The following is a 16,525-nucleotide window of genomic DNA, read 5'->3' as shown; positions in this document are numbered from 1 at the left end:
ACTCATTTTTACAGATAAGGAAACTGAGGCAAACAGGGCTAAGTGACTTGCCCAGAGTCACACAGCTAGTAAGTATCTGAGGCCAGATTTGAATTCAGGAATATGAGTCTTCCTGATTCCAGATTCAGTACTCTATCTATCGAGCCACCTGGCTACCCACAAACAAGATTTACAGAGGGTAAATGGAGGATAATCTTAGAGAGAAGACATTAATATTGGGGGTACTCATGAAAGGCTACTAGTAGAAAATGAGATTTTGACCAAGACCTGAAGGAAATCAAGGTGGCCAGAGATGAGGAGCAAGAGCATTCCAGACATGGGAGATGGCCAGCAAAAATGCAGTTGGAGAATAAAGAATCCTGGGAAAGAGACAGAAAGGAGGCTAGTGTCACTGAATCACAGTGTACGAAGAAGAGGAAGGTGTAAGAAGGCAGGGAAGATACGAAGGGGGCAAGTTGTGAAGGATCGAAAACCAAATATAAGATTTTATATTTGATACTGGAGGTGACAGGAGTCGCCAAAGTGTAGTGAAGGGGGGCTGTGGTTGGCCTCCGAGTAACAAGTGAGTTGTCTTCCTGACTTCCAATGCTTTGGGAAGATCACTTTGACAGTCAAGTGGAGTGTGGGTGGAGAATTGGTACAGGGAGACCAACCCCCAGGCTATGGAAATAGTCCAGGTTAGAGGTGATGGGACCTTCTACCAAGGGGGTAACAGTCAGAAGAGAGAAGGGAGCATATACAAAAGATGTTGTGAAGGTAAGGTCCATAGGGCTCAGTAACCAGAAGGGACTCTGTTCATTTCTTCTTGAGAACCTCTACTGAATTTGTTTTCTGGGTCTCCCTTTAGTCAAAATATTAGGAGAAGGGTAAAATCATGCCTTGTTCCCGTGAGTTATTGCTAAGCTGAGCTACTCAACAGATTCATGTAGTCTGTATTGTCTTTGTGAATACAGTGGGAATACATTCTGTTTGCTTTTTAGTGATCTAAGATTGAGATTGTAAAGTCTGCTGAACTAAAACTTCCAGACTTTAGAGCCATAAAGTCAATGAACTTTGGAACTAGGAGGAACCTTAGAGTGCTATGTTTTAGAGAGAAGGAAATTCAATCCCATGGATTGAGGGATTGGGTTTTGCCTAAGATCCCAGAGTGAGTCAGAGCAGAACCATCATAGAACTTAGTTCTATTGATTCCAAAGCCAAAAGTCCTATGCAATTCCATTGATTGAAAGTGAATTTATCTGGATATCTATCTCAAGTGTTAGGTGGACCCTGCCCAGCAGCTGCCTGAGAGGGCTTGGAAAAACCAAGAAGTTTTCCTTTGACCACCGGGGAAAAGACAGGAAAGGAAGATGTAGCAGAAACATTGTTAGCTTCTAAGTCAGAAGGCCTGGGTTCAAATCCTGGCTATACCATTTCAATACCTGTGTGACCTCAGGAATGTCATGGAACTTTTCCCCTTCCCCCTGCCTCAGTTTCCTCATCTGTAAAACAAGGGAGTTGGAGTAAATGACTTCATTTAACTCTAAGTCTATGGACCGATGGAGCTAGAACTATCAACTAATTTTTGTATGTGCCTTGAAAATATAAGTAACTATGAGTACTTAAATAGAATAGTTCAAGGCTGGGCACATATCTTCATTTAGTAGACTTCTTATAAATTCTAGAAAAATAGAGTATCTGATACTGAGAGCTTTCTAGTAGTCCATTTTGTGAACTACCTCTGAATGTAGGCCTTGAAACAGATCCCAAAACACATAACAAGAATACAACTTGGGAACTGCGAGGTTAGAAATCCCACAGGTGTCCATTATCATGTCTGATATCTGAGTTCCAATCAGTTTGGTAACAAGATGAAGAAAACAAGATGAGGAAGGAAGGAATGGTTCAATATAAGACATTATATTCAACATAAGACATTACTTCAACATGATCAGAAGCTAGAGTCAGAAAGAGCACTGAGTCTTGAGTCAGAAGACTCTGACGCCCATTACCTTTGACCATGGGGAAATCTTTTTTTCTCCTCATTAAAATGAGGGTGATCTTATGATTATTTGGGGACAGTTTTTTGGCTTTTTGGAGGGGGGGAAGGTAGGGAAATTGGGGTTAAGTGACTTGCCCAAGGTCACATGGCTAGATTTTTGTGTTAAGTGTCAGAAGCCAAATTTGAACTCAGGTCCTCCTGACTCCACGGCCAGCGCTCTATTCACTGAGCCACCTAGCGGCCTCATTTGGGGACATTTTCAAACAGAACATAAGTAAATGTGCCCATTTTATCCCTTGGAAGGGAGAGCTGGACAGAGGACCCAAAGAACATGATTTAGATTCTCCAGTTAAACGTTGTTCAGTCCTTTAGTCATGTCCAACTCTTCATGACTCCATTTGGGGTTTTCCTGGCAGAGATACTGGAGTGGTTTGCCATTTCCTCCTCCACCTCATTTTACAGATGAGGAAACTGAGGCAAACAGGGTTAAGAGACTTACCCAGGGTCACCCAGCTAGTAAGTGTCTGAGGTCAGATTTGAAATCAGGAAGGTAAGTCTTTCTGACTGCAGGTCCTGTTCTCTGTGCTCTGTGGTACCCCCTAGCTGCCCAACCAGTTAAATAGGTCATCCATAATTGTTGACCTCACATAAATATGGTGAAAGTGAGCCAAAACACAAAAATATCCATCTCGATTTTCACAGAAGCCTGGTCTCACTTCCTAAAGGTTAATCTAACACCCAGTGATCACACATAGAAAAACATCTTTTAATGCTATGAGGAACTCCTGGCAATTAAGGAAGATCCTTTTGTGATTTCCCAGTTAGGATGTGTCAGGTAGTATGGCATGGTGGATAGAGTGAGTGCTGTCAGGAAGACCTCGGTTCAAATCCCACCTCTGACATTAGCTGGATGATTTTGGACAAATCCCTTTGCCTCTCTGATTTTCAACCAATTCTCTAGGGCTTTAAGTTATAGATAGGCTGATGTGGGCTGGTGGAAAGGATTCCCATGATGTCATAATCTCTTTAGAGATCCCTTTAGAGGTGGAAGAGATCAATTAGTCCAACACTTTCATTTTATAGATTAGGAAATGAAGCCCAGCAAGGAGAAACGACTTATTCTTTTACAGGGGAGTAGGTAGAATAATCTATATTCAAACCCAGTTTCTCTGATTTCAAATCTAATATTCTTTCCATTTCAATATAAAGTGGCAAGAATTCTATGGCCATGAAAAAAAAAATCAATGCCATGAGATCCTGCCAGTATCAAAGGGTTTCTGAGCATGGCGTTGAAAGATAATCGTCAGGAAGAACCTAATTAATTATGCTTGGCATTTTTCCTTAGAATTCTCAGTTCTTTAAAATCAACTTAGCTTCTTATTCCTCAGAGCAAAGGGCTTGTCATATTAGTTCAATTTTCCAAAAGAGTAGAAAGAAGCATAAAATTCAGGGTAAGAATTTGCTTTAAAGATCCACTTTCTTTCTCCCCCCACGACACACCCCATTACCTCAGTTATTAAACTTGTCCCCATTCCTGAATCAGATGAAATCAGTGAAGGCTGGCCTTTTAAAAAGGAGACCTTCATCTCCATGGTCCTCCCGTGCCAAAGGAGGCTTTGTTTAATAGACCATTCCCTTTTTCTCCATAGAAATTACAATGGACAGTAACAGTGAAGGCGGTCGGTCTCGGTCAGGTAGTGAGGGAAATATCCCCTCTGTAAAAGAAGAAGCTTATTGTCGCGGCATGGGTGGACACAGAATACGGCCTCTGCATCGTGCCATGACCCCTGACCTTAGACACGGTATGCCAGAACTTCTTCCTCCTTTATCACAAAGACGCATCTTCCAACTGCGTGTTAATCAAACTCCGTGTCTGTGACAACCTTGTATGTCAGGGCCTGACAGGAGGCCAAGGGGGTATCACTGCAGGTAAGTTTCTGGGATTCTGGCCTAATCCCCAAGAGAAAATGGAAAAAAAAGCCTCAAACTTTTCAGTCTAGAAAACTTTTTCATGATGATTTTTTTTAAAGCTAGGAACACTTCATTTCATGAACCACTGTGAAATCATCCAGTCTCTCTCCATAGCTGTTTGGTGCTCATAAACACACAGCAGAATGCCTCCTGAGTACAGCACAATTTGACTTGGCAAGTAGTAGGTGCTAAATAAATGTTTATCAATGGACATAATATAGATTTCTTTAGTAAAACATTGACATCCCCTTAAGAAACTAAGATAAACAGAAGCATCTTTGGCCTGGCCCTGAGCTTCCCCATCCAAGAGATTCATACTTTACAGACCCATTCATTAGCAACAAAATTCATCAATCAGCAGTTATTTATTAACTGGCTCTTTATGTGCCAGGCACTAGGTGCTGGGAACATAGTTAGAAATTAAAAACAAACAAACAAAAAACAGAGCATTCTCCTAACTCTCACAATGCCTACAAACATAGCAGTGTGACATCCAAGAAAAACAAACATGTTGAACTACCAAATCTGAGTCTTTTCACCAGGAGAGCTTCAGCCTCAATTAAATAACAGGCCAGGACCAAAAAGTAATGTTTAGAAGCTTTGTTTCTTAGCAGGGGGGAAATTATGAGGCATATCATTCAGTTTACCTAAAAAAATATAAATTATAAAACATTATATATACATTATATATTTATTTATAATTTAAATATTATATATGTTATATATAACATAGAAATTCTATATAGTTATAAAAACATTTTATTTACCTGAAAAAAATTATAAGAATTCAAATGGTAGAGGTATTTGCATCTCCCCTGCATTCAGAGTACACAAACTCATTGAGGAAATTACATTTTTTTACTGAATGAAATTGGTTTTTTTCCTTTTAGTATGATTCACTAATATTTAGCATCTATATGGCCCCTGAAGATAACCACAGAGGAGACAGGAATACACAGTAATCTGAAGAAGAAGTACTGGTGGAAGTAGGGAAGTAGGGACCAGGAGAGGTTTCATGGAGGAAGTGGACATTGAAGAATGCCTGGGAGGGAAATGAACATTCAGCACTTGAAAGAAGCATGTTGCCTTTAGGAAAAAAAAAATACAAGCCCTATGGTTGCTGTCCTCATTTCCTCACTTCTCTTACATGTCTTTGTCTTCTTCTCCTCTCCCTTCTGTGTGTATATGTGCATGTGTGTATCAGTACTCAACTCAGCTGTCCTTCCAACCTCCTCACTCCTGAATTTTCCCTTTTGCCTTCCTCCCGTTGATGTAAACCTTAGGACAAGAAGAGTATTTAACATATATCAGTCATCTCCCATCGACCCACTACTGTGCATGTGAAGTTATATAGTCATACATATAATGTCATTTCATATATATGTATCTATATGCATACATATGCATATATTATTTCAGTTTTCCAACCAAAAAACAAAAAGGTAACTAGTTAAAAAAAAAAACAAAACTCCCAACTTAAATTTGCTCTAAAAGTTGAAACCTTGGTGGTGATGGCTAATAGTCATGACAGATTGCCATTTATTTCCAGGACAAATGACAGTACCTACTGGCTCAGTAATAATGAATTAACCCTTGTTTATTTACATGTGTCCCAGTGAGTAGAGATCTGGTCTCAGAACCAGGGAGATCTAGGTTCAAGTTTTGTGTCTTGCACACGCTGACTGTGTGACTTTGAGCAAGACATTTACTTGTATGACTCAGTGCTCTAGAATCTAGAAAACTCTCCAAAACAGCATGAACTGGGGAGAAGAGGTTCCCTATACCATTGAAATCATTGATCAAGTCCCCATTCCTATGTAATTACTTATATATCTTAGCTATTTAAAACATTAATATTCATTATCCCATACTCCAATGATTCTACAATCCCATCCATGTGGACACTGTCCCTCCGATCATATAAATTACAATTCATCCAATGCCTGCCTGTCCTGTGTGACTCTCACTCATATATTCCCATAAACGCACTAAAACAAATATGCCACTAGAGAAAATGTTGATTACCCAAATAAAACATTGATTATGCTGGGGTTTTGACTTTTATATTGCAAAAGGCAAGGCCATCAGCTTGGGAAATGAATTTCTCCTGTCTAGGGTTTCCAATCCAAAAGACTCCACCCAAAGAGACATACAATTGCCCCTTCCTCCTATGGCATGTCAGCTCACACCAGACAAAGTATTAATAACCATTTCATATTTTTTCTGCCTAGCTCAGTGAATGTCTTCTGACTCAAGGTGGTTTTGGATATGTATTCATTCTTAATTAGGTTAATTTTATATGTTAGAAAAGGCAAACAAAAAGAGTGGCCAACAAGGTTTCTAGATGGAATTTGATTTGAAATCGTATTTCCTACCAAAGCAGAGATGAATTTCTCAATTCAGTCAAGGGACAGAATTGAGAAGAACCAGCAAGTTCTATGTTTCTTTACATTATGCTTCTAGATGGGTACTGCAGCCGAGATCGACTGTCTCCAGACCTGTATGAGGAGTCTGAAACGGACCCCGGTGCCGAGGACCTTTCAGTCCGAATATTTGTCGCTCTCTTTGACTATGATCCACATACGATGTCTCCCAATCCTGATGGGGCAGAAGAAGAGTTACCATTTAAGGAAGGACAGATCATTAAGGTATAAGGAGATGGAATACCACTACTCCCTTCTCAATCCTACTCCTTCCATGCCTGCTGAAGTTTTCCTGTTTTCTCCATGGGAAAAGTGACCAACCTAGGTCTTTCCAAAAGAATCTTGATAGCTGTAACATTAACTGAACCCAAAGATTAATCAGCTCCCAATTTTAGACACATTTTGTAGTTAGATTAAACAAATGGTTCACAATGTCATTAGCAAGGCAATGTAAGAGTTTGCATAATTTAAAGGTTGCCATTATTTGTGTTTTTTGAAATTCATTTAGAGAATTTCCATGGCCAAAGAATTAGTCACTCCGGGATTACCTACTGTTTGATGAACCTCTTCATACTTCTCCTTGGGGACCAGATATATTTATTGCCAGGATATGTTCATAATTTCTCCACCTTGGCAGAAACTGCTAGCCTCCAGTTTTGTGTGTGTGTGTGTGTGTGTGTGTGTGTGTGTGTGTGTGTATACTTTTTGTTTGTTTGTTTTACAGACCACTTTGGTAATCTGGCAAAGCCTCCGGATCCTTTCATAGAATGATGTTTTCAAACGTTTAAAATAAAATATGTAGGATTACAAAGAAGATCAGAAATGCAATTATCAAAATAAATGAATTTGCAATCCAAGCTATTTAGTATTTCTTAAGTGCTTGCTTTGTGCAAGGCAAAAGGCAGCTAAGGAGAAATGGACAGAGAGTAAACCACAGAGTCGGGAAGACCAGGTTCATATCCAACCTCTGACAAATATTTTTTTTTTGGAGGGCAATTGGGATTAAGCGACTTGCCAAAGGTCACACAGCTAGTTTTGTGTGTGTGTGTGTGTGTGTGTGTGTGTGTGTGTGTGTGTTAAGTGTCTGAGGCCGGATTTGAACTTAGGTCCTCCTGACTCCAGGGCTGGTGCTCTATTCACCGCGCCACCTAGCCACCCTCCTCTGACAAATATTGACTGTGTTTCGCTGAGCAAATCATCAACCTCTTAATAACCTAGGCAATTCTCTAACACCATAATTGCAGAGAAGGTGATGACAGCTTGCATTGGCAGAGGAGATTTTGTCATATGAGATTTCCTAATACCAAAGAAATAAGAGATCCGGTATTCGCTCCTATGAATGAAATGAATAAAGGCTTACTAATGGAAAGCATATTAAACACTGAGCATAAAAATAGAAAAGTAAGACCATTTTTGTTTTCAAGGAGGAAGAGAGTCTACTAGGGGAAATAATAACTATAGAAGAGATTTATCCAACTATTTATGTATTTTAACAGCTTAAAATATTAATAAGCTCATCAATGTCTATTCCTTATACCTAGGAATATGACACCATATGAGGTTCTAAAGATACAAGGACAAAATAAAAAATCAGTTCCTGCCCTCAAAGGTGTCCGCATATAACACCATGACTCTTGAATACTATTTAGGTTTATGGAGACAAAGATGCTGATGGCTTCTACCGTGGGGAAACCTGTGCCCGACTCGGCCTTATACCTTGTAACATGGTCTCAGAAATCCAAGCTGATGATGAAGAAATGATGGACCAGCTCCTTAAACAAGGCTTTCTCCCTCTGAATACCCCTGTGGAAAAAATAGGTAAGTGGCAACCCACAGTCCAAGGGTTGGAGGCTGCTGCCTTGGCTATTAAAGCTTTTGTTCCTCTAATTTTATAGCTGAATCTCAGGTCAATGACCAGCACAATAGGGGATCTGTTCTGTGTCCTTTAACTGTTGCAAATTCTTTGGGAAATGGGAACATCAATGTGCCTTGGGCAAGATCAACTTGTCAGGGCAAAACTTTGGTGGCCTTATTGGATATCTCAAGGACCAAAAGGGTCCTGAACACAGAAGACCCCTCTGCTTGATAGAATTCAATGCTGCAATATCTAGATAGCATAAAATAACTATTTGTTCATCATGCTTTTTTTTAATCTTTAAACATGATTCTATCTACAACAAATGGGAAAGGATGATGGCAAAGGGTTATTTCATCCTTCAAGTTAACACTGCTTATTCAAAGGGTTTAAATGCTTTTTTGTGGTAGTGGTTCCTTTTTTTACATATAACTAACATTTTAATTGGGGTAGGTGTTTGACATTCACTCATTTATGTTAACTTCTCACCTCAAACCAATGATCTTAAACCAGTGGTTAAGCATTGGTTGAAAACATTTTCAGCAAGTCTTCAACAGAATTCTTTTATATCCCTTATTCATTTTTTTTAAGCAATAGGGAAAATCTCCTCACACCCATACACTCCTTCTAAACAGATACAGAAATCAAGATAAAGTCCAGTTTCATGTTATTCAGATCTAAATGTTTTAAGTCTTTAAAAATGGGGTTAAGCATTTTAATTCAGAATTCAAGGACCCACTCCTCCTCCAAATTCTCAAATTTAAAGAATATGTACAACCAAATGCATAATTGTCTATTTCAAGAGACATCCTGTCCTTTTGGGGGTTGTTTATAAATAGCCATATTGTTTCAAGTTGAAACCCACACCCAGTGTCCAAGGTTTAAATATGAAAATATTTTGCATAATTCTTTTCACTCCTCCCACCTTGACATTAAGTCCATGAGAATGAAGGTCTTTGAACAGCTTCATATCTTCTCCTCTTTTTCATTTGTATGCATCCCTTTCCTGAAGTCAACTGTGATCGTTTCAAAGAGAGCGCTCTCTCTGTACACCGCAGATCCCGAAAGTCTAAAAGAGGTCTGTGCTAAGAAACAGTAACTTGATTCATGCAATCAATTAGGTGAAATGTTTTGAGCTGTCTAGATTGACATTTTATGCCTTGCATTTTTTCCTCTTTTTCTTTCTTGTTCTTGTTCTTTTTTGTTTGTAGCAGAGGGACCCTTGACATCCAGGCTTAGGTATCTATTTGTCCCACTAACTCCTTAAGAAATGTGCCGAGGGTGGTTGTTCTCATTTTCCGAAGATAGAATGTCCAAGATGAAGGGGGAGGGTCCTAATTCTTTCTTTACACCTTTTGTTTTGAACTTTTCCACTTCTCCATACATATGTTCATTTTATTCTCTCTTCCCCCATTTCCTCTATCTTGATTCTTCTTGCACCTTTCAGCATCACCATAAATGTTACATCTGTCTAACTTTCCTTTAGGACACTCAACTTCCCTGAATTAGTTGCCATGTTAGTGGAAAAAAGCTGTCTAGATATATACACACACAATTCCTTCTTTTGACCCAGAGTCAAATCCCCTCTCACTGTGCCTCCCTCCCCAGCCCCCCTCCTTCCATGGCTTATCCCTAGCTTTCAGCTTGAGTTTCAGTCCTCAGGTTGTTCCCAAGTTCAGGGTCCTGTGTGGCAGGAAACAATGTTTCACTAGCTCATCTGGCCAGTCCTCAGTGTTTGTTGTAAGTAAAAGTAACCAGCATGTTGCGCCTGTATCACCTCATCCACACTTCAAAAGCATCCATGCCTCTCTCATCATTTTAAGATGAAGCATTTCTCAAATTTCCTTGTAATCATGTCACTTCTATTTTCATACAACATCCAACTTCTAGAAAAAAAAAAGAAACCTGTACGCTTTGGGTGTGCTTTGCTCTCTTCATATTAGGAGAATACAAATTGGACGTCTCTGGAAAGCTAATTGTGGTCGCTCAAAAGCCACATGAACAGCTCTCATTGCTTTTAAACCATTTGCCTTGGATATATTTTCATTTGTTTGGTACTCTAAGGAAAAAAAAATAATAACTATTGGTAGAATTTTTAAAAAAGTATTGAGGGAGAGGGGATAGTCCTGGCTCTATTTAGGAGGATGGAAGAAATATCCATCTTTCTTCTGGGAGGAGATGCCATTTACAGAGCTAGTTTGGACACTGAAATGCTACAGAATGATTCTCTTGGGGTAAGCTTACCAATGGACTCCATTTTCCAAGGTCCAGTCTAGCGAAGATCAGAGAGGGGCCTCACCAAGTTGCCTGGAGGGAGGTGAATTCTTCAGTCACAGTAACTTACAAAGACATTTATTAAGACCTGGAAAGGCTGGGATCTGTCTATGTGGGTAGAGAAAAGTCTCATACCACCACTACTACCATAGCTAGCAAGAAACAGATCCTTGAGATATGTGTGTGTATGTGTGTATGTATATACACATATGTATGTGTATACATGTATACACATGTGTGTCTATGTATATATGCATACATATATTATATAGATATGAATGGATGGATGGATAGATAGATATTTTAGACCAGAGATTCTTTACCATTCATCTGTCATGGATTCCTTAGGCAGAACGGTAAGGCCTATAGATCCCTTCTCAGAATAATGTTTTTAAACAAATAAAATGAAATTCAAAAGATTACAAAAGAAGTAAAATATATTGAAATAAAGATATTTTTCCCATTCCAATTCATGGACTTTTTGAAATTTATCCATGTACCCCAGGTTAAGAACACCTTCATCAGACCAGTCATTTCCAAGGGATCATGGATTCTTTCCGCCCTACATATTTCTAGAATACATTTATACAATCTATATTATTTGAGGTCCTATTTCCTGGTATAGCTAGAGTATTCAGTTTAACTCAATTCACTATTAACTAAGTGCCTATTCTTTGTCATATTTTGTACTAGTAACTAGGGATATAGAGACAAAAACAAAGCTGTCCTTGCCCTCAGGGAACTTGTACTTTTCTAGGAGAGAGGAAAGAGGTAGACATGACCAGTTATACCAGATACTGTCCCAAACATGTAGTTATTTATGGGAAAAGTTTTGTTGTATGACTTCCATGTTAGTAGAGCCAAACCCTTGCCAGGTGGCTAGCAGTCCCTTGCTTTATTCATGAGTTTGCTCTCTGCTTCTCTAAATTTTAAGTAATTTAATCGATGAATTAGAAGAAAGGAAACAATCCAATTATAAATAATGACCTTTTTACGTAAAAAATAAAAATGGGACAAATGAAATCCAAGGCAACTGATGTAAAGGAACAAACAGTTCATTCTGTGAGTAGGTGCTGTGCCTTGGTTGAATCTTGGTCCATTCTCTTGGATGGAGTAGGTCTCTGTCTAGCTTGCTAGATCTGTGATATGGCTGCTGCATAATAGAGGGCAAACACTGTGTATTTTTAAAATGCTTGATGATAGCTTTCTTCTCCCCTCCCCCTGGAACAGAGAGGAACAGACGGAGTGGTCGGCAGCACCCTGTGTCTACGAGAAGAATGGTCGCTCTCTACGATTATGACCCAAGAGAAAGCTCTCCTAATGTTGATGTAGAGGTATTCACTCAACACTGTTTTAGTTCATTCCTACAAAACTCCCTTCCCCTTGTCTAAAGAGGGCCCTTTCCAGTGGGATGCTAGTACCAGCTATTGCCTGACCTAGAAAGTCAATGGTTAAATTTTCAACTTGAGCATTTACACCTTGGAAATTGACAAATGCTACAAATCAGGTTTGATGTATTTTTGTTGGTCATCTAGACTTTAGGAAGTGATAGAGAAATGTTAAAATGCATATTAAACTTAAAAGTGTGAGGTGTGTGCATTTATTTGGAGAGCTGGTTGTCAAAGCCCCACCACCACCACCACCACCACCCAATCCACTTTCACCTTTCTTGCTCTCCTCCCAGAGGAATAGTGCCCAGCCTTGCCTGGAAACAGCCAGAGGGAAATAAAGGGTATGGTCAGCCTCTCCAGCTGCATGACCACCTGCCCTCTTAATGTTTTCCTATGGACACAGATGGTACCACTAAACCCTCAGGCACTAGCTTCAAAGATTGAGGTCAGCAGTTAGCTGCCAGCAGTTTAGGATGAGCGAGGAAATGCTCAGCTGTTATCAATCCTAAGCCATTGTTTTCTAAGGAAAGTAACAGGTCTGAAAAAATATAAGAAATAAATGTATATGATGCATTTTGTCTCTGGAGAATGTCAAACCAAGGCAAGTGAAATCTGTAAAGGTGTAGACACTGCAAACCTTTATTACATCTTAATTCATTCTCACTTGAAGGTTTACAAAGTGATTTTCCTCACAACAACTGATTGAGGTAGGTCAAATATTAAAAGACAGGAATTGTGGTATAATATAGGTCCTGGATTTAGATAGTGGATCTGGAATCTAACTATATAAGTTTAGGCAAGTCTCTTTCTTTGTTCTCTCTGCATCTTGGTTTCTACCTCTGCAAAATGAAGGGGCTAGAAGAGATGGTCTCTCCTAGAACTGATTGCTATTGTCATCTTCATTTCATGAATTAGAAAACTGAGGCTTAGAAAGATAGTTTCCCAATAGAATTTACAGAACCACAGATTCTAAAGTGGGGTGGTCTTGCTCTATACAACAATGTTTGGAGTGGCAATGAATAAGTAAATTAAGTTAGGTAGAATTGTTGTTTTTATAATATTGGCTCAGCCTATGCATGGACAATTGATATCTTTCCACTTGTTTACATCTGACTTTATTTTTGTGAAAAGTATTTGTGGTTGGGGCGGCCAGGTAGCACAGCAAGTAAGAGCACTGGCTCCAGTGTCAGGATGACCTGGAGATTGAATCCCAGGCTCAGACACTTAGCACCCAATCAGAAACACCTGGCTGTGTAACCTTGAGCAAGTTACTTAACCCCAATTGCTTAGGGGTGGCCAGGTGGCTCAGCGAGTAAGAGTACTGGCTTCAGTGTTGGGATGACCTGGATCGAATCCCAGGCTCAGATACTCAGCACCACACCCACAAATAACCGGCTGTGTAACCTTGAGCAAGTTACTTAACCCTGATTGCTTTAAGAAAAAAAAAAAAAAGAAAAGTATTTGTGGAATGCTCTTAAGAGAGTATCTAGTTCAAACATTTTATTTTATAGAGGAGAAAACTGAGGTTCACATATCTTAAACTGACTTCTCCAGGTCACACAGAGGAATTGAACCAAGATCCTCTCATTCTAAGCCATGTGCATACCTCTGCACGTACCTAGTTATAAAATGATGGTGTTCTGGGAAATAGAGTACCCCAAAAGCTGAATCATGGGCACCTGTGTGACCTTGGGCAAGTCACATAAACTGCTCTGAGCCTTAACAAGAATTCATGAAGTACCAACTTTATTTAAAAAAAAAAAAGAATGGAAAATCTCCTGTCTCAAGAAGTTTACTATATGGTGTAAGTTTTTTTTTTTTTTCAGGAAATGAGAGTTGTGTTTACTTACTTAGAAATATGAATAGGCATTTCTATGGTAATAGTGAAGTTATCAACTTGTTTTTGCTTACAACTTGATATAAAAAACACTAATAAATTGCCTACTCTATGCAGAGTACAATGCTAGATGATAAGTTAAATAGCCCAAAATGGAAAAATCCTTACCCTCAGGATCTTCTGTTGTATTTTCATGTTTTTGAAGATATATCTAGTCTCAACGAGGTGGCACCGTGGATAGAGTTCTGGGCCTAGAGTCAGGAGAACCTGAGCTGAAATCTGGCCAGAGGCCCTTATGCTCTGAGAAATAAAGATCTCACATTAAGGAGATTCTAATCCAATGAGAGAGGATCATCAGTTTAGAGCTGGAAGGGTCCAGTTAGTCCAGTCCATTTACAAAATGAGGACACTGAGTCTCAAAGAATTTTATGTGACTTCAAAGTCACACAGGTGACCTTAATTAAAATCTATGTCCTTTGACTCCAAATGCAGTACTCTACATTTTTTTCAAAGAGAACAGTGGATTCATAGTTACAATAACTCTACAGATCATCTGCTCCAATCACTTTATCTTGTAGTTTAGATAAGGAAACTGAGACCAAGAGGTGGGAAATGATTTCTCCTAGGTCTAATTGGTAAGTTAATAATTAGTTGCAGATTTGTAATTCAACCTTAGTTCTTTCGAGTGCAGTCCCTCCATACCAACCAATCCAATCAATGAATTATGCATTAAGTTTCTGTTACATGTATACAATACATGCCAGGGAAGTAAAGAAAAAATAAAAACTAATTCCTGCCCTCAAAGAGTTTATAGTCGACTAGCTGTACATAACACATAAGGAGGTAAGAGAGGGAATCTGAATGAAACTAAAGAAAAACAAGAAAATGGATCTGAACCAGGATAAGTAGAGATAGCACTCCCCTCCCCCTCTCTCTTTCTATCTGCCTCTTCTTCCGCGCCTTATTCCCTTTCTGTTTTCCTTCTTCCTCTTCTTCCCTCCTCTCTCTCCCTAATTCCCATCCTTCTTCTCTTCCTTCTTTCCACCTTCCCTTCCTTTCTCCTTTCCCTTCTTCCTTGATTTCTCCCTCCCTCCTTCTCTCCCTTCTTCCCTTCCTTTTTCTCTTTCTCCCTCCCATTCTTCTACCCTCCCTTCTTCCCTCATTTCCTTCCTTCCTTCCCCCCTTCCTTCCTTCTTTCCTTCCTTCTTTTCTTCCTTCTTTCCTTCCTTCCTTCCTTCCTTCCTTCCTTCCTTCCTTCCTTCCTTCCTTCCTTCCTTCCTTCCTTCCTTCCTTCTTTCCTTTATTCCTTCCTTCTTCATTCTTTCCCTACCTTCTTCCCTTCCTTCTTCCTCTCTTCTTCTCTTCCTTCCTTCCATCTCCCTTCCTCCCTCCTTTCTTCCTTCCTGACTTTCTATCCTATTTTCTTTAATTAAATTTAACAAGCATTTCTTATACACCCACAATATATATTGTGTTAGGTCCTGAGGATACAGAGACAAAAAATGAAGTAGTCTTTCCACAAGTAGCTTATATTCCATCTAATTTTGTGCCACCCTCAGTAAACAGGGGGAAAACTTGCTTCAGAGGACAAGTATATGTTGCTAAGAGATCCACATAGAGGAAACAATAATGTCAATTTTTTTTCAAAACTGTTCCTTGATTTCAACCTAATACTCCTTTGCCTTCCTATCTTTACAGGCAGAACTGACATTTTGTACAGGAGACATTATTACTGTGTTTGGTGAAATTGATGAAGATGGATTTTACTACGTAAGTTTTAAATATAGCAAAAGAGGGTATTATTGTGTGTGTATGTGTGTGTGCATTCATATATATGTGTGTGCACATGCACGTGTGTATGTGTGTGCTGCCCCCTGAAATGAGAGAGACTTATTTGAACTATAGAAAATCTAGCTAACAAATTTTGCCTGTTTTTTGCTACATCTACGTGTATATGCATGTGCGTGCGCGCACGCGCGCACGTGTGTGTGTGTGTGTGTGTGTGTGTGTGTGTGTGTGTGTGTGTGTAAAGCACTCACCCATGAGGGGCAGTAGGGTGTGGTCTACAGAGCTGATATTTGATCCAGGAAGATGTGGGTTGAAGTCTGTTTCTGACACATACTGTCTGTGTGACCCTATACAAGTCACTCAAATTCTCTGTGCTCTAGGAAATTCTCTAAGATGCAGAGAAGGTGCTAACTTAGGAGCAGGGAGAGAGAGAAAAAAAGAGAAACAGACAGAGAGGGGAAAGAGGGGAGGGAGAGAGGCAGAAAGAAAGAGAGGAGAGAACTGAGAGAAAGAAGAGGAGAGAGGGAGTAGGGAGAGAAGAGGAGAAAGGAATAGAAAGAGAGAGACAGAGAGTTGGGGAGAGAAGAGAGGGAGAGAGAGAACTGAGAGAAAGAAGAGGAGAGAGGGGGTAGGGAGAGAGGGGGAAAAAGGGAGAGGAAGGGGTAGGGAGAGAAAGAGAGAGAAGAAGAAAGAAAGTTAAAAAGAGATAATTCCTATTTCATTCTAATAATATATCCATTCTTTGGTTCTTTTGTAACATGGCTAATTTGGAAATGATTTTGCATATTACATGCAAAATTGTACACATTATATGTACACATATAATCTATATCAGATTGCTTCCCTTCTCAAAGAGGGGGAAAAGAAGGAGAAAGGGAGATAATTTGGAACTCAAAATTTTCAAATGAATGTCAAAATTTTTTGTTTCAATGTAATTGAGAAAAGTAAAAGTAAAAAAAATCCATTGCAGAACTGAAATATCTCTCTATATTATTTGTATATGTG

General features: G+C 39.4%; 1 protein-coding gene across 2 annotated transcripts in view; it reads left to right on the top strand.

Annotated features, from left to right (window-relative positions):
• Window positions 1-16,525, top strand: part of LOC138168073 (RIMS-binding protein 2-like) — a 490,664-nt gene that overhangs the window by 466,435 nt on the left and 7,704 nt on the right. Inside the window, exons 19-24 of one of the 2 annotated variants that reach the window (XM_069097946.1) lie at window positions 3,631-3,783; window positions 6,416-6,600; window positions 8,025-8,193; window positions 9,243-9,308; window positions 11,735-11,838; window positions 15,431-15,502. In XM_069097946.1, coding sequence (XP_068954047.1) covers window positions 3,631-3,783; window positions 6,416-6,600; window positions 8,025-8,193; window positions 9,243-9,308; window positions 11,735-11,838; window positions 15,431-15,502 — 749 coding nt within the window. The remainder of the gene's footprint in view (window positions 1-3,630; window positions 3,784-6,415; window positions 6,601-8,024; window positions 8,194-9,242; window positions 9,309-11,734; window positions 11,839-15,430; window positions 15,503-16,525) is intronic. The other variant, XM_069097401.1, reaches the window with a different exon arrangement.

The sequence above is a fragment of the Petaurus breviceps genome, unplaced genomic scaffold (genome assembly GCF_028583685.1).
Source record: "Petaurus breviceps papuanus isolate PSGF00001 unplaced genomic scaffold, PetGlider_PUasm1.0 100, whole genome shotgun sequence".
Classification (NCBI taxonomy): Eukaryota; Metazoa; Chordata; class Mammalia; order Diprotodontia; family Petauridae; genus Petaurus; species Petaurus breviceps.
The sequence above is the reverse complement of the archived record's forward strand: the minus strand, read 5'-3'. Positions and strand labels throughout refer to the sequence as shown.